The sequence below is a fragment of the Abrus precatorius genome, unplaced genomic scaffold (genome assembly GCF_003935025.1).
Source record: "Abrus precatorius isolate BTA unplaced genomic scaffold, Abrus_2018 Scaffold2, whole genome shotgun sequence".
NCBI lineage: Eukaryota > Viridiplantae > Streptophyta > Magnoliopsida > Fabales > Fabaceae > Abrus > Abrus precatorius.
Window position 1 is genome coordinate 21,863,348 of NW_020874362.1, and position 19,481 is coordinate 21,882,828.

The 19,481-nt window shown below is 28.2% G+C and overlaps 1 protein-coding gene across 1 annotated transcript; it reads right to left on the reverse strand.

Annotated features, from left to right (window-relative positions):
• Window positions 1-9,696: 9,696 nt before the first annotated feature.
• On the reverse strand, window positions 9,697-14,923 carry LOC113858322. The gene is made up of 7 exons (XM_027490910.1): window positions 14,566-14,923; window positions 14,347-14,487; window positions 13,889-14,254; window positions 13,545-13,787; window positions 12,916-13,008; window positions 11,946-12,146; window positions 9,697-11,867 (listed from the first exon to the last, which is right to left on the reverse strand). Exons 1-7 carry the CDS (start codon window positions 14,866-14,868, stop codon window positions 11,655-11,657), a joined length of 1,560 nt encoding a protein of 519 aa, XP_027346711.1. The 5' UTR covers window positions 14,869-14,923; the 3' UTR covers window positions 9,697-11,654.
• Between the last annotated feature and the right edge of the window lie 4,558 nt (window positions 14,924-19,481).

A 19,481-nucleotide genomic window follows, 5' to 3' on the forward strand; every position in this document is an offset into this window, starting at 1 on the left:
ATATTTATCATTTAATCTTTCGTAAAACTTTTCATAATTTCTCTTTAGACTTTTAAAATCTTTTATTTTGTATCTTGAAAACCTGCTATCAAAAGGCTCACTTTATAGAAATTCTCCCCCACTTGAAAGCTAAAGAACATAGATAAATAAATTATTATATTTAATTTTTAGTAGAGGTTCCTTCCATCTAATATTTGTTCACCTTCAAATAGTGAAATAATTATTCAAAGCAAACTAACTAAAAGCATATGGCAAAGGAGCTTAGAAGGGTTAGGGTGGCAGAGGGAATAAGGTATGAATGAAATCATTTAGATAGAAGCATGTTGGATGACAACCCTTATCGCTAATCAGAGACGTAATAGAAACAATTATGAATTTTCCACAAACCCTATTTTTGAAGTTAATAATTTTTAGAATTAACATTTTACATTCACTCTTACAATTTCAATTCATTACGAAAATGACATTTGTATTGATACATTATTCAATGGTCTTTTAGATCTTTCTCATGTTCTCTCTGTATAATGGTCGTTTTACATGTCACAAATTCTGCAACTTTAGCTTAAGCCATATTTTTTCGCATAAACTAAAATTATTGACAAAAAATTACTCACTAGAGGTAATTCACTTAAGCGAGAGATAAATAGTTTAAGTTGTGAAATATAGTACAATTTTGTCTTAAACAATGAATATTAGCTTAAGCGAATATCAATGTAAATAAACCCTTCCATTATAACTAATATAGCTTAAGCGAAATTATTATGGCTTAAACGAAATATGAAATATGTCTGTCAATTCTCCACTCTTTCTCTTTCTCCCTCTATTATGGAGACTTGAAAAGTTCAACGAGCACCTGCATCTTGTTGAGAATCTTGAAGTTGATACATAGAATTTGCTAGAAGAGCACCTGAAACCAACAGAAGAAAAGTTGACAACAAAGACTAAATTTTAACTTCTTAACATTTTAAGTTTTAAATAAATTAAAAAAAAATTTATGTGAATTCACGAAATATATTTTGAAATTAATATGTATGAAAAGTTTCTATTGGTAATCATATGAAAAATTTACCATATGAAAGAAAAAGAGTTGTCTCTAAGCATGTCTATCCATAGGTTTTATTGCAAGGAGGAATAGATTATAGAGACTATATGATAATTTCTTATTTTATATTTAACAATATATATAAAAATTTTACCATATGAAGTATGCAAATTATGAGAAAATAATTAGTCTAAGAGTCAAGACACAAGTAAAGGATGAACAATGGAGATTATAATACGTAGGAACGAAGCTATTAAAAAAGCCTTTAAAAGTATTTGAATTTGTTAAGCAAATTCATGCAATGACAGATATTATTATTGAAAATTTTGTTAAGATCATTTGTAAGAGAATGAAAATTTTAATGTCACAAGTTATTTTTGTATGATAAAATATAATATTTGAAGTATATAGTTTAATTAATTACTTAATCAATATTTTTTTTTATGTTAAAACTATTGCCATAATTTTAGGATTTGTTTGTGAACACGCCTTAATTAACTTATTATTAAATAAACAATTTTGTATAATTTGTTAATATCTTAAATTTGTTTGTAAAATTTTAAATAATGAGATATATTAAAAAAAATTATCGAAATAAGTACAAAATAAAACAACAGTAATTATAAATATTCACAAGCTTTTGAAAATTAAATAATTGTCATTAGAATCAATTTAAGAAATTTGTTTTGAAATTTTCATAATAAGATAAAGTAATTAAAATGTTTGAAAATAATATCATAAAAAAATTGAAACAAATTTGATGACCTTTCACCTTATTCTACTCATTATTTTAATAAATCTAATGATGAGTTAACTATTTTTATGATAATTTGTCTTAAGCTTTCAAATACTATTGCTGAAATTGTAATAAAAGTTCAATATCATTATAAAAAAAAATAGTTATACCATTAATAAATAAAAAATATGTTATTTAACGACCATTTCAGCTATTTAATTAAGATTTTGAATATTGAAAAGCTTTACCAAATACATTCTTAGGGTTAATACTAACTTTTATAATTGAAATGTATATCTAAATTAAAATTATAATAAATAATAAAAAATTAAAATTCACAAAAAAAATATACTTTTTATACTATGCTATTTTGAGTTTGAGATTTGTGACCGTAACATATGACTTAGCTAAGTAACATGATATCAAATTAATTAAATTGTATTTAGTTGGACTACTGATATTTTATGGTGATTAACAAATATGAAAAAAAAATATTTTATTTTTAAATTTAAATATATAGTTTAAGTAAAAATAAGAATGAGTTCATAAAATAAAGTAGCTAATAATTTGTTATCGTGTTTATATAAATGATAAGGACTTACTATTTTGCTGAAGCTAAACATATAACGTTTAAGCTACTACATCCTCGGCTTAAGCGGATTGTGTACCGCTTAAGCTTAAAATACTAGCTTAAACGAACAAGTTAAAGCTTAAGCGATAAATATAACTTAAAGAAAATAAGTCCAGCATAAGCAAATTAAATAGAGTTTCAGCGAATAAATTCTAGGTTAAACTAAAAACATTATGCTTAAGCTAAAACTATCATGATTAAGCTAAAAATAGCACACCCTTGAACGAAAAATAACACGCGTAAGCTAAGTTTAAACTGACCTTTGAAGTTATCATATGTGCTTATGCAAAACATATTAGTTTATGCTTGTGTGAAAAATTAAGCATTATTCTGAAATGGAGTAGAGAGGTAAGCTACATATGAATCACTGAAGCGAAGATGGACTACTTGAAGTGGATTTGTTTCCTATGCTAAAGGCTTTATGTATGATATGCACTTAAGTGGATATGTGTGAGCTTAAGTGCAAATGTAATGGTAAGTTGCGAAATTGCATACACGTTCTTTGATGATTCAGGAACAACCCTGAAATATCGATAACTTCACATCCAACTCATTAAGGAAACTGTCATTAAGCTACGACATTTCATGTTCTAAGAAAATAATAAAAAATAAGTGAGATCATTATTAGTAAGAATTTTATTGTATGGGTTACCTTTTGTTACTTTACTCATATTATTCTTTATTTATTTATTTATTTATATATTATCAAGTTCTGAACAATTTTTACAAAATCCAAATCATGTCTTTTAGAAATTAACATGAAGTAGGAGATGAATGGCAATTAAAAATTAAATTCAATTAAACAATATCCTTGCTTTAAAAGCTGACAACATAAAATGTTATTATACTTTATAAAATTTTTGCAACTTTGTGCTTGTCAAGTATATTTTATTACTTTCATTTTTACTAATCATAATATGGATTTAAGCCTATTTATAGAAAATAATTAATGTTTTTAAATGAAATATCACTTTAACCAAACTGTAATTTGCTTTAGCTAAACTATGTTCTTAAGCTAATTATAACGAATATTTTAGATTAATCTCTGTCTTATATTAGCTTAAGCTATAATCGATAAGTTTAAGCGAATGTGTGTTAGATTCATATATGTCTTTCATTTGCTTAAGATTATAGGTTGTGACTTAAGCTAATTTTGATGAAAAACTTAAATTCATCTCAGTCTTTGATTAGTTTAAGCATATATGTGTTAGTTTAAGTAAATTTGACGAACAAATTAGATTCATCTCTGTCTTAAATTAGCTTAAGCTATAATCTATGAGCTTAAGCGAATGTGTGTTAGATTTATTTGTTTTTAATTTGCTTAAGTTCATGTATTTTGGCTTAAGCTAATTTTGATGAAAAATGTAAATTTATCTCAATCTTTGATTAGCTTAAGCGTATTTTTGTTAGCTTAAGCGAATTTGACAAAAAAATTAGATTCATTTCTATGTAAATTTAACTTAAGAAGCAGATAATTCTAGCTTAAGCTAAATTTACAGCGAAGTGAATTCGTGCGTTGTTTTTGGTTCAACAAAATCTCTTTAATCATTACCCTTATTTTGATCAAACAAAAATGATGATTTTTAAGATAATTGAGATGAGTATACAATATTTTCAAAGAAGAAAACCTTACAAGTAAGAGTATAACAATCGAAAAGAATAATAGTTATGTAGATTTAGGGTTCATGGTAGATATGACAAACAAGTTTGCATACTATTAAGGAAGAGAAATAAAAAAAGAATTAAAATAAGAGAAAGAAAAATTGAACAAAGTTTCTATGATAATATTCTAAAAGATGATTACCTGACTTTTTCTTCGGAAAGAATTATGTGTAGGAATGTAATAAAATACCTAGTTTTCTAAAGTTTTTTCTCTTAACACCAATATTTTGATATTGACCTTTTTACCTTTTGAATTTCACTACATTTGGTACTATCGTTGTGGTCGTTTGAGAAGCAAGAAGAAAGAGTCGACACTAATTCTTTCATTTTATACCAAGTGTTGGGTGCTGAGTATGAAGCGTTGGGCGTGAAGTACAAAGCGAAAGCCTCTAAACTAAGGTATGCGTAATCCATTTGTGTTAATTTAATAGGGTTAATGCTTGAAGCTTTTGTGTAATATAAGTATACTTAAATTGATTGTGGAGACCGGTAAATAGGGTTAACAAGGTTATGTTTGTAACAGGATTAATACTCATGTTTTGATTTCTTTTTTAATTATATTTTGTATGAAAAAGTGTGTTGCTCTATCTTTGTAGGAATGGGGTTAATGATTATAGTATATCATGGGAAAGTATTTATTAAAGAACATAATTTTAGCTATGAATGGGAGAGTTTCATGCAATACATAATGTGGTCATTGACAAATGGTCATATTTTGAAGCATTATCACTGCTTAAAGAATTAGGGTACATAGACAGTGATAAGCTATTGTAGAAACTTAAGAATGAGAATTTAGATAAAGATCTTAAGCAAATTACATGGGACACTTATGTGATGGAGATGGGTAATTGTGCATTTCATAATGGAGCTGAAGTAGATCTTTATATTGAGCATGATAAGGTTTCAAAACCTACATTAATTGAGGAAGTTACTCATCAAATAGAAGATAGGTAAGAGGTTGTGGATGAAGGTGTGTTAAATAAGAGTGGAGGTAGTGATGATGAGCGTGACAGAGTGTAAAAAATATTCATTTTAATGACAATGAGGAAGAATGGATTTTAGGCATTGATATAGGTTTAGTGATGAAGTAGTACAAAATGATGATCCAATCATAGAGAATGTATGGGATACACAAGTTAATGAGATAGTTCAATCATTTAATGCAAAAAATATAGAGATATAAAATAAAGACCACTACAGGTAGAAGACATAGATCATCAGCAATTAAGAAGAAAAATAAGAAGATATCAATACATAATGAGTGTGACATTAAAGTTGGTGTTGAGAATGTAATTGATGCATAATTCAAATTTAAATAGTCTATCGAAACCTAAATATACCTATATAAAGGAAGAAATGTTTAGAGATTTTAAGTTTAAGGTTGGGATAGAATTATGTTCTATAAAAGAATTCAAAGAGTTTAATTTTTGAAATTGAATAAGAGAGAAATTGAATTTATAAAAAAATGATTATATTAGGATAAGAGTAATCTACAAGTCTCATTGTGGGTTTATTAATTTTGTGAGTAAGTGTTGAGAATAGTCACACATATAGGTTAAAGACGTTAGTTGGCAAGTACACATGTGAAAGAGTGTTTCAAAATGAAAATAAGAATTCAAGATGAATGACTAAACAAGTTAAAGATAAAATTAGGTAAAAGAGACACCTTAAGTTAAGAGAGATTATGGATGAAATTAAAAAAAAAAATTACTCAGTTGACATTACTTCATGGAGAGTCTTTAGGACAAAATAACTTGCCAAGGAATTTGTGGAAAGGGATGCATGTAAGCAGTATACTCTCTTATGGAATTATAATGCAAAGCTAAGAAAATCTAATCATAGAAAAAGATGTAAGTTACAATTGGTAACTCTAGTCCCTACACTAAAACCTAGGTTTGAAAGCTACTACATATGTCTTGAAGGTTGCAATAGATGTTTTATTGAGGATTATAGACCATTTATTAAGGTAAACAATTGTCACCTAAAGACAAAATATAGGATCAATCACTTATAGCAGTTGAGAGGGATCTAAATGATCAATATTTTTCTTTAACATTTGCTATGATGGAGACCAAAACTAAGAAAAGTTAGAAGTAATTTCTTAATTTAATATTGGAGGATATAAGCAATACAAGGCCAATAGATGGATTTTCATCTCATATCAACAAAAGGTAAAACTTAAAATTTGTCCTATTTTAATTTAAAGAATAAAATTTTAATTTTTATAGTATATTAATGATATGATTTCCTATATGGTAGAGATTGATACCAACATTTAAAGAGTTGTTAGAAGGTCTTAAACATAAGTTTTACCTCAAACACCTTTATAACAACTTTAAAAAGAGGTATAATGGAGGAATATTTCTTAAAGACTTGATGATTAGAGTTACCAATAAAAACAATCAACAAGAAGACCTATGAATGGCTTTAGTAGGTTCCTAAATCTAGCTGGTGCAAACATGCATTTAGTTTCTATTCTAGGTGTGATGTATTGATGAACAACATTAGTGAAACATTTAATAATACAATATTTTTAGTTTGGAATAAACCTATCTTTATCATGCTAGAATATTAAGACATACCTTATAACTAGGTTTACAACACTTTGGAATAAATTGAAAACATATCTAGCCACTGTCATGTCTAAATCAAGAAAAAGACTTAACAAGAGATATAAAAAAAAAAGGGTGAGAATTAGTTTGTTATTTAAGTTGTAGAACATAAATTTAAGTTATTCATATTTCATTGATGATAAGTTTATTGTTGATTTATGTATGAATTCTTTAATGTAACTTTTGGGAGTTAATTACCATAAGGTGTAAGTATCCCATAGTTGTCGTCACTTTAAAAGATGATGACACTTAATGTATGTTTATCAGTATTATAAGAGATAATCATATGAAAGATTATATAGGCAATGTATCAATTTAATTAATGGTAAAACTAATTGACATTATAAGCTAAAAGTATTATTTTAAAATAAATTATATTTTTAAATTATTTATTTTTATTAAATATTTATTATTTTTTGTGCATATTATTTGCAATTATAGAATTAATTCAAAATATATTTTTTAAATTTATTGTTTAAAGATATATATATATATATATATATATATATATATATATATATAATCTACATAATGTAAAATGATATTTTTAATTTTATCAATTTTCTATTTTTTAAGTTGAATTTAATAGTTTAAAATGGATTTGTTTTAATTTTGAACACCGCTGGTTTGACTAGCCAAATAACAGGGGTTCTTAACGGAATGTTTGGAACTTGGAGCATTTTTAGCGTGTCACACGAGTGGCAAAGTGGGAGTTGTATTTTAATAATTTCGAAGATTAACTTTAAATATGAAAACTTAAATTTAGAGATTAATTTAATTTTAAAATATTATTTTTATAAATATAGAATTCTAATTTTAAAAATTTATTTTTAGAAATTATTAGTTATTTCATGAATTAACTTTTGGAAGTGTGAAAACATAAATTTAGAAATTAATTTAATTTTAAAAATGCATTTTCGAAAGTGCAGAACTGGTAGTATAAAAATTTAATTTTTAGAAGCATTGAATTCTAATTTCAAAAACTTATTTAAGAAAAAGTGTTAAATTCACATTATGATAAAGACTGAAAAAGACATATTTTTATCGATAAATCAATTTTTTTAATAATATATTCAATATAATTGATATATATATATAGAAAGAGTAACGATGTTTAGAACACATTTAAATAAAATGATGATAAAAGAATAACAAAGCTCAGAGTAATAGAGACGAAAAACAATATGCAATAAAGACAAAGAGTGAATATATATAAAAGATATGAAACAAAATAGAAAAAAATAAAAGGTTGTTTAATTTCAGAAAATAGTTTTATATTTTTATTTAATAATTTAAATTATTGTTAGAGATATTTTAGAAAAAAAATTATAAGAAATTATTACAGTGTAGAAAAAGAAACGAAAGTGAAAAAGTAATATTTTCAGCAAGTCACATCCGGTGACAAAATTAGACTCAAACCCAAACATGCTAGTATTAAGATGGGATTATGTTTTTCATGACTTATTTTTTGTTATTTATATTCCTTTTTTACTGTCACTTTTGAAATTTAATTTTTAAAAATGTGTTTAATATAAATTAACTTTTGAAAGTTATTTATTAATCATTCAAGAATTAAATTTTTAGAATTTATTTTATATCTTCAAATATTAAATTTTAGAACTGATTTGCTAATCATTTCTATAGTTTAGATTTTGAAGGTATTAAACATACTTTTAGAAACTAAATTTTGAAAGTTAGAAAAAAAAATAGGTGGGATGAATAAAAAAAAATGGGTAGGGAAAATGACAATACCCGACCTTGTATTGTTTGCTGTCATCCAAAAGCAGATATGAATTTGTGACCAAGGTGTTGGTAGAATTAATTCAAACACAAAAATTGACAACAATTGTAGAAATAAATTACAATTTAGTTTGGAGTTCTTGAATACAATATCAAATTTGATAAAGGATTTCAAGTGAATTTGAGGATTTACTTTAATTTTACTAATGCTATGTAAACAAATTTTTTTTTTCTAAATAACAAATTTTCCTTTGCATTTTTTCCCCTTTACTCCAATTGCTTTTTATATTTTTCTCAACAAACTAATTATTTTAGTAACTAGCTTATTTTCTATACCACCTAAAATATGAAACTAATTGGTTATATGGACCTAAGCATGCTTATGATAGATAATAGAGAGATTTCAATCTTTTAATACTTAAACTACTTAAAGCCTTCACAATCAATGCAATAATATTGGTTCTAGTATTTACTTTCATCGCTTATAAAAGATTGTCACTTAATTTTAACTAGTAATATGTAACAAGTGCAGCTTTAATAGAAATTTAATGGAACAGTCAATGAGCTCAACCACGTGTTAGTTATTTTGGACACTAAGCTTTTTCTCATTTTTTGTTGCAAAGGATTGACAACCACGTGTCCATCTCCAGCTATCTTAATTTATGCTTTGTTTACCCTTAGATAATAGAATTGGAAGGTACATTAATGGATGATGCAGTTTCATTTGGTTTGGAAAACGAAACTAAAAACTAGTATGAACCAAAAAATAAAATGTGATTTTTATTTAATTTTTAATTTTTTAAATCATTTTAGTAGTTTAAAACAGTTTAGATTAAAATTTAAACACCCTTAATTCCAAGGTTTGAAGGTGATTTTTCGTGGCATTGAGGAACAAAGCCAATCGGCAGTCAATATTCACCACAGCAACCTTTTGGCATAGTCTACATAATTTTTCAACAATGGGTACGAATTCAGTGGTGATGAAGTCACAGAGATCAAGATTTATGATCTAATCGGGCTAATCCAGATTATTTAAAGGTAGTAATCTTAAACTTGTCCATCTCATTGTTCGACTCCACAAGGCATTGAAGCATAAAAACAGATCCTCTGCAGCCTTGCAACTCTTTCTGGCAAAAAAATTTGATATGTGATTGATTAACTATAAAATATTATAATATTTTATAACCTTTGGATAAAAATTTAAAGGTTAAGATTTTGCTGTAAAGGGCTGCACCACGGGAGAGGATCCAAGTGCATTGAAATATACGTTGTGAAGGATCACCCTTTCATTGAAGGTGTATAAAAAATGAAACCAGTAGCAAGAATCCTTCTAACCCCATCTTCTTGTTAGTGGGGCACTCAGATGGGATCCTCTTGCATTTGCTTCTCTACAATCACATTCATAGAGCCTTGAGCTGAACCGACTCGTGATTCAAACTCCACTTGCTCATCTTCCACAACTTCCTTCAACATGAATGGTGCAACCTCAAGGCATTGAACCTCCACAGAGTTTGTACTCTATTCATTATGATCTTGTGCCATCTCTATTTCCTTCATAAGCAGATGGAGATGAAGAGGAATGCTCTGGAAGAAAATCAAAGAGAGGAAAAGGCAATGCTAGTTTTGACATTAGCATAAAGATGTTGCAGCAATTCAGGGTCAATCACAAGATTCAACTCTCTCAGACCTTGTGTTTCCTACACCTTGTCTTCAACCATCTCTTCCTTCTCACTGTCTTCAACGAATTCAAAGCTCTACTCAATTTCATTTTCTATGGGGTAATTAATACTCTCTTAATCATATACAACTTTGATATCCATATCAGAACTTGGATATAGGGTGCAAGTGACCCTAACTTGGTGAGGCCAAAAATCACATAACTCAAAGCAAAGGAATGTTCCATAGAAAATCATTGTTTATTGAACGAATAAGATGCAGTAAAGTGGAGTGCATGTATTTATGTAAATGAGAGCAAAACTACAAAATCAACTACAAACACAAAGAATTACAATACCAACACATCAAACTCACACAACTAACAAACTACTCTGCCACCTGTATTTTAACTGTTTGGGTTCAGATCTCAATGCTGATCTCTATTGATTATTATCAGTTATAATTTTATAATTAATAAGTATACCTAGATGGCGCATCATCCCCCGCATAATTGGAAAGTTAGAAAGCTCAATTTTAATGTTCAATGGAAGTACTGAAGAATTTTATTGCTGTATCAAACTGTTTTATCTACCAGCATGGCAGCATCAGTGCGTCACGTCTTAATATTAAACCTGAATGTTCCAAAACAATAGCATTTTCGTATTGCCTATGGTCAAACTTGGGTGGATGCAAATTGGAATTTTTTTTTCTATACTCTGATGGGCACCTTTCCAAAGGATAACAGAAAGAAAATGAATTTGGACCGCATGACAATGTCATATTATGAAAGAGAAATACACAAAACAATTCTAATAAGAACACACCATTATTTTATATAGGGCCTATTAATTTAATGTCATTCTCGTATTGTCAAGTTCCATACTAACATAAAAGGATCCTTATCCAAAAAGAAAGAGCAAAATTTCACTCCTAGCTGAAATGTCTGCATTGGAGAGGACAACATTCCTTTTTTCATCACTGAAAGTATATTTTACCATAAAATTAAGGTTAGAACTAAAGTTTCTCTTCACTAAGTAGGAAGATTATGCATTTAATTAGACCATGCAACAGACACGAAGACAGAACGTGCATTACAAGCAATGCAAGAGGCCTGCATAGTGGCATTATCATTGCAGCAACCATAATTTCTATTAAATAATTCATTGATCAGCGGATCATAGTGCATGATTACAACTTTTTAGACGATCCAACTCTCTCAAATGATTTGCATGATTAAGTTAGTCACTGATTTCTTCTTTATGAGTCAACTTTCATATAGGCCAAACGACTCAACATCACCATATATACAAAGCTTTGCAGCTCATATGATGATTATTATTCAAGCAGTTAGCAAACCTTCATGATTATTGAACATCAATGATGTACTGTATTTGTATTTTAAACATTAAGTATACTACTTTTATTTTTTACTCTTTTTTATACTTGACTATCAAGCTGTAAATACACATTGACGTGTCTGATGGTTTATAGACAATTCTAGAACAGCAAAGTACCTGAAGCTGTCTGTAAAATTTAATAGGCAATTTGAAATAACATGACAGCAGATAGAAAGATCTAACATCGAGAAAGCCTATCATATGTTGGAGGAAGAGAAGGGCAGTACTCATTCATGTTGGCATAAGGCTCCAAGGTGTTATAGCCAGGCAGTTCCATCCTATACTCACCAAGAATCTGACAGAATGGAAGCTGGTCATTCTCATTGTTGCACCAACTTGGTAGGTGTGTTTGGTTGTCTTCAAAAATTCTGAGCATGTATGCATCACGTATCTGCAAACAATACGACATGCATTAGAAAAAGTGATTATAATTCTGAAGGTTCACACAATCAGAGACATCATGACTTACAGTGAACTCAGTTACTTGAATGGAGCTAGAAATGGGACCAAAAATTCCAGCCTTTTTATACATTGAAAGGATAAAGGCAACACAAGTTGTCGACTTCCCATCACTGTACACCCATTCATCTTGTTCTGGAATGGTGAGTAATTGATCGAAAGGTATCCCACGCTTCTCAGTTTCTACTATAATATCATGCAAATCCAAACCCTGAATAAATGCATAAAAAAATCAGAGATCCCATTACTCATGAAAAAAAAGGAACCAGATAATATTTCAGCAAAATATGCCATGGTAGTTCCTGCCATCCTGATATGTAAGCTTGATAAGTTGATATTTCAGTGACATTTTCCCATGAGAAACTATTTAAACATTCAATTATAACTATGAGCAACAGACAAAGTCACAAAATGTTCAATCTGTGCACACGGATGTACAAGTACAATTCACATAATACCAAATCTGAAAGGCTAATGAACTTGAAAGATTTCACCCTTTACCAAAATTTTCCATGATAAAACAGCCTCAATAATTTTGCAAATAAGTCATCAGAACAATTTTTCATTCAATATACAAAATGAAGTCCAGACCTAAACTAAAAGGCATGTAGGACTTCCATCTTGAATCTTTTGAAATTATTTAGCAACAGAAACAAACTTTGAAGGTCATTGGCATACCTAAATCACAGAATAATTCCATTTCTGGTTTTGACAGAGTTGTTACCATAAAGTAAAAGGAATTAATGAAAGACTACACTTTGGTTCATTTGATTGGAACAGAACTGTCGGATTTTTAAGGAGAATGTTTTTTTTTTTTTTGGAGGATTACTTGTCCTCCCTTCTCTTCATAAATTTTCCAGTCTTAAACAATTCATTCTTTTATTTAGGAAAATAAAAGAAATAAAAAAGACCACATATATTTATAGCAAATGGATACTCTTCATCCCACCTAAAAGGTTTAAGCCAGTGCCAAGACTTACCTCAGTCCCTAACCGCTTATTCAATGCTTCATTCCACATATTTGCAGAATAAGCTGGCTGCAATCTAGTCCACATAGACATGACAGAAATTACCTGCACAGAGAGAGAACTAGACATTCAGAATCAGACTTCAATTGGAGTTGAGATCAGAATCTACATGCTTAAGAATAAAAACACATTTAAATTTTATGCTTCCTTTGCAATTGAAAGACACCGGCAGAGGTAGGGTAGACATCTTGTTGCTTCATGCGCAGCTCGGTTCAGCATTGCACAAATGCAGGGAACCAAGAACCCTTTCCATACTATTAGAAAAAGAAAACGTATATATCACCATCAAACCCATAAGTGTAACATCACCAAAATCCTTGATGCCAACATCGTTCTTCCATCCCGTTGTCATCTTAACTTTACATCCCCAACAATACATTGCTTTCTAAAGCCAAAAGCACTAACTATTTCTTTCCTAGACTGTTTCCCATTTAAGAATAAAATTATCTTTCAGCAATCAGTTCTAACTTAAACCATTTCTGCAGGAAAAACAGCATGTTGTTCACACAATCACTGGTTCAATTGTATACTTACGAATCTTGACACATTTAACTAATAAGTAATAAGGAAAAGTTTACTACCAAGTGAGCATCAAGAGGTGGAGGATAGTTGTCAGCTACAGTATCAATCCAACTGAATATCATATTATGATAACCATAAGGCTTGCCAGACATGCTCCGCGCATACTCCCACGCTGCAGTGGAGTTAAATTTCGCTCGTATATCCGGATGAAGGGGAAGCAACGCAATCTGCGGATTGGAACTATCTTCAAGAGCCAATTCCCACCACTCTTCCCACGGAATCACCCCTATTATTTCTTCACCCTGCACAAAGACACATTACAGCACCATGATCAATTAAAATATACAACACGAACAATGCTAGAAAAAACAAATTATATCCAAAACCTCATCATGTTTTACACCTTTTCATTCTCGTGTCCCGATTCCCCAACCCACAAATTTCCCAATTCATCCTTCAAACAGACCGCAGTGTGACCGGCAAATGAACCAGTCACCCACTTCTCCAGCGTCTCAAATCCACCCCACCGGCCACGGATCTTCGACACGGCTAAAAAGTCCCCAGTATGAACCTCTGCAGGATCAATGGTCGCACGCCATGGCCCCTTGCGTTTCTCAAACGTAGCCCCCATGTGCTTCTTCAAAAACTCCAGGTTCGCTTTCTGACCCCATGCAGTGTTAGAGAACAACGGCAAAACATCAATGAGAGAAAGCAACGTTCCCAACATCCCCGACGGCATTAGAAACACGGAAACGCCATGCTGCTTCACCTGTTAAACAACCAACAAATCAAATTAAAACCTCACAACAACAACAACAACTTTTGAACAGAATAAAGAACTAAAACTAAAACAAAAATTACATATTCTAACTCCGCAGGGTCTTCCCACGAGTCAAAGTTCAAAGTATGCTCCCGCGAAGAGAAGTAGTAGTCCCAGGTAACCCTGTAGGGTGTTGCGAAAACATAGAGATCCATGCATGTCCAGCTATGTGCAGCCTCTGTCTGCAAAATAACAGTTTTTTTTACCACACAGTTACAGCAATAAAAGTTGACGAATTTGGCAGCTTAAAATTGGAAAACCTTGAGATAGAGAATGGCACCCTGGGAAGAGGGGGTGAAGTGAAGAGTGGCTGTGTTGCGATGGAAGCAAGCGCCTTTCCAGTGGATGGAAGCGTTGGTGGGAGTGAGGGAGCCAACGAAATAAGGGAGCAAGTCCACGGCGCTGTGGAGGTTATTCAGGACGGGCCACGATATGCCACGTGGCAGCACGGGGAGGGCGTCGTTTAGTCTAAAGGGCACCTTCAGAGCGTGTGCCGGGGTGAAACGACACCCCAACAACGCGATGATCCATGCGGCGAGGACGTGACGGAGGGCGCGAGGCATGAATCTATGGGTGGCTGTTAGGGCTTTGGGGATTCAGAATCGCTTGGGGATGGCTGACAGAAGGGAATGAGAATTGGGAATTATGCTTCGAAGGTGGGACCCATGGGACACGTGGCGGAGCAGGGGTGATGGTGAAGTGAAAGTCTACGTTGACTCCAAACTTGTCGCAACAACAAGTGACTAATTTCATTCTTTCATAATTAATTCATGTTTTGCTTCATTATTTTATGTCAAAAAAAAATTTTCTTTTCAATAATACTGTATTTAACGTGAACATGTAAGGATATATTTATTTTTAATTTTTAAATTATTTATTTCTATTTATTTTTTAAAAATATTTTTTTTTTACTTATTTATCTATATAAGTTAAAGACAATATTAATTACTACTATTCTTTTACTAATTTTTTTCACATAAAATATTCATATTATTTAAGTAATTTAAGAGTTAAAACAAATTTTATTAATAAATTAAAATTTTAGCAAATAATTTTAATAAAATTATCAGATCTTTAGTTTAAGTAGTTCTTATAAATTTTACATAAATAAATAAAAATAAAAATAATAAATTAAAGTTACATTATACCTACATTAAAATAACTGTACATTTAATTAATATTTCTTCTCATATTGTGTATATATTAGACATTTATTTTTATATAATTACCTAATATTTAGTGCAGTATCCAAATTATTAAAATAAAATAATTTTACATAATATTTTTAATATATTATGTGAATAATTTTAAAATTAAAAATATTAGTTATTAATGGTAAATATTTTATAATATTAAATAGAAACACTTAAAAGATATTTAAAAAAATAAAAATTATAAATTATAAATTAAATAATTAATATGATAAAAAAAAAACACTTGGTATTGTATAAAAGAGAATAACTCTTAAAAATATCATGGTTTGAAGTCCTCCTAAAAATATTTTCGTTTAAGAATAAAAACTAAAATTTAATAAGCAAGGTATATTTAATTAATATTTAAATTTAAAAATTATACTTTAGTAACTTGTTTATAACTTTGTTATGTATTGACATGTATAAGTATAAATAATTCTCAAATTTATAATTTAGTTAAGTAATTAAAAATAATTTAAATATGAACATCTAAAAATTTAAATTAGGTAAAAAAATTATTTTATCATGGACACTTATAGAATTTTTTTTAATAAAATTTACACAGAAAGAATTTATATAAATATATTTTTACTACAGTGTTTAACAATTTACAATCTATGATACTCCTTCGGTTTATTTTTTGCTTTAGTGTTTAAGACTTTATATAGGAATAAGAAAATTATTGGAGTTTAAATTTCATAAAAATATTATTGATTTATTTTTTATTATTTTTTCATCTATTTTATTAATTATTTCACTTATTTATTAATATCCCTGTTCTTATAAATAAGAAATAAGTATCATTATTTTTTATCTTAAATATAAAAATATTTTTTTAGATGCATTCATAACTAAATTCTTTCTATACCCTTATTTATTATAAATATTGTGTTAATAAGATATCAAACATTTATCTATGAAAATGAATACATTCATTGATTTTAATATATGAACTTTTTTAATTGCACAAAATAAAAAGTTATACAATAAATTTTTATAAAAAAATGTAGAATTTAATACTATCAATGTGTTAAATAATATTGAATTCTGTAATTTTTAATAAAAAAATTACTATATATAATTTTTTATCCTTTACAATGTTGCATAAGTTGAAAAAAATCCTAAATATATTATAAAAAAAAAGTTTGACAATTTAATACTATAAATATTCTTAGAATAAATTATAAATTTATAGCTTGTAACAACTTTTTTTATTATTCTTGATGAATTAATTATTTATCTCTTATAAATAGAACTAGAAGTAATATCTTCTACAAAATAAACATTAATTACAAAGGGTAAAATTGAAAATAAAACATTAGCAAGTTTTTTCAAATGGATATTGTTGAATTAAAATAATTTTTAATTTAAAAATTTAAAATATATTGCATGAAAATTTTAAATTATTCTAAATTTTATAATTTTTTAAAAAATTATTAATATTTTTTTTATCAAAATAAAAGAATTAAATTAAAGAGATGTACTATTATATAAAAAAAGACCGTGAACATGATAAAATATAAAAATTATTGAATTTATTTATTTCCACTTAGGATAGGGAATTGCAGGCTTTTTTATTTATTTTTTATTATTTTGCAAAAACAAATTATCAAAGTATTGCTTTTTAAAAAAAAACTAATTATCTATCTAGAGTGATTTTATTCATGCATCAAAAGTTTTGTCAATATTACTAGTGAAATTATTTATATATTTTTATCTTAAAATAAGTATTGCCACAAAAAAATGCAAAAAAATTTAAGATCGTACCAAAGTGTCAAAGAAGTACAAGTTTCACTACAAAATTTGTGATACTAGGCAAAGTTTCATTATCAGCATCGGGAAACATGCAGGGGTGTCGACACGTGACATGATTTAGCAAGTTTCACCAATTAAATTGCGATACAGGAAACACAATACTTAACTGTGTGGCTAAAATAGTGGCGGTATTTATGCAAACCTTCTATTATCCTCTAGTTATTTTAATGTAGGTGCATTCTTTTATCCATTTTTTTTCCTATATTTAGAAGATAAATTTTGTATTTGAAAAAAAATGGAAGAATGATTTTGAAAGACTAGTCATACAAGGTTAATTAATTTTTATTTGTAAAAATGCAGGATAAGTGAAATTATTATTATTACATATTGGAATGGTAGAATTTATGGAAAAAAAAAATTAGAGTAAGTTTCGAAAGAAGTGAGAAAGTGATAAAATAAAATGAGAGTTAAGTTTTAAAACATTAAAAAGAAAAATTTATTTAAAATTTAAATCTTAGTCATAATCACATTATTTCTAAATTAATTTCACTTTTTTGACTGACAGTAATGTTTGACAATACACAACTTTAGAGATATATGATGATGAAGATATTAATTGTATAATAAGAACATATCAATAACAAGCTAGTAGAACAGTTATTGAGATATATGTGAATGTCGCTATTGATGAAAGTTTATCAGTTTTATTCTAGATATTAGATTTAAATTTATCACTTTCACATCCAAATGATATAAACCTTGTGAATTATGATTACTAAATTTATTTTAGTAATAAATTTTTTTGTTAGAACTAAAAGTTAAAAATTTGTTGCAATAAAAGAATTAGAGATGATGATGAATATGAAAACTCATATGATGGTGATGATATTGAGGGTGATGTTGAAGAAGAAATTTCATTCCACCATCTTATACTAATGTGGAGAATGATTTTGATTCCAACTTGAATATATCACGTGATTGTGAACAAATGTTAAATATTTCTTTTTTTATTTATTTAATCATGTGAACAAATGTGAATGAGTACAGTAATTTTAGTGTAATGCAGGAAGGGTGAAAATCTTTTTTGGAATGTAATCTCATACTATAAATATATTAATTGGAAACATCTGGATCAAGTGATGACTAAAAAATATTTTAAGAAAGTCAATTCATGACTTGAAGGAGATCTTTTATTTATTAGCTTGTTATTTGAAGCTAAAGAGGATGTCAATAATGTATTAAAATATTACACAACGAAGATACATTAAAGTTATTTGTGGTTGAGTCTAAATTAACAAGTTTGTAAGTGAAATTCTCGAACCACATCTTTGGTTGTCTATGGAGAGTAAGGGTTTCACTAATAAAATGTTCAAACAAGTGAAAATTTACCAGCTGATTTGCATACATGCATCAATATTAGAATTTTTCAAAACTATCAAAAGTTGAATTCAAATTTAATTTGTTCATGCATTCTTAGTAATGAAAATATTTAATATATTATATTTTTTTAACAATATGTTACATAGACAATTAATATTATCTTTAATTAATCACTGGAATTATATGTAAGCATGGTGAATTAAGAATCATCATTGCCTGTTTCATTAATTCAAGCAAGGATAAGTGCTCAGTTTGGATATAAAATTTCATATAAAAAAGCTTAGAAGATAAAGTAAAATGTCATTATAAGTGTGTTTAGTGATTAAGACAAAGTCATATACTTTATTGTCACGCTAGTTAGAATACATGCAATTACATGATTCTAAAATTTTTAATCAAATTGAAACTAAAGAGTACGTGGTCAATCATTGAGTGGATAAAACATGTTATCAGTGTATTACTAATTATCACTAGTTTAAAAACATGACATTGAAGGAAGAACCAATAAAATAAGGTATATTTTATGCTGACCTATGTAAGCCTATATTGGTTTGTTATGAGCGTATTACTAGTGTTCACCAATTTAAAAACATGGCATTAAAGGAAGAGCCAATAAAATAAGGTATATTTTATGTTGACCTATGTAAGCCTATATTGGTTTGTTATGAGTATATTACTAGTGTTCACCGATTTAAAAACATGACATTGAAGAAAGAGCTAATAAAATTAAGCATATTTTGTATTAACTTATGTAAACCTATATTGATTTGTTATGAATATATTACTAATGTTTTATTTACATTTATTATAGGTTATATACACCATTGAAGGTAATATTTAAAGAAAAA

Coding starts and splice junctions, on each gene's coding strand:
- LOC113858322 (XM_027490910.1), bottom strand. CDS start 14,868: ATGCCTCGCGCCCTCCGTCACGTCCTCGCCGCATGGATCATCGCGTTG. Junction 13,788..13,888: donor CGGGACACGAGAATGAAAAG/GTGTAAAACATG, acceptor GTCTTTGTGCAG/GGTGAAGAAATAATAGGGGT. Junction 12,147..12,915: donor ATAAGCGGTTAGGGACTGAG/GTAAGTCTTGGC, acceptor GCATTTATTCAG/GGTTTGGATTTGCATGATAT.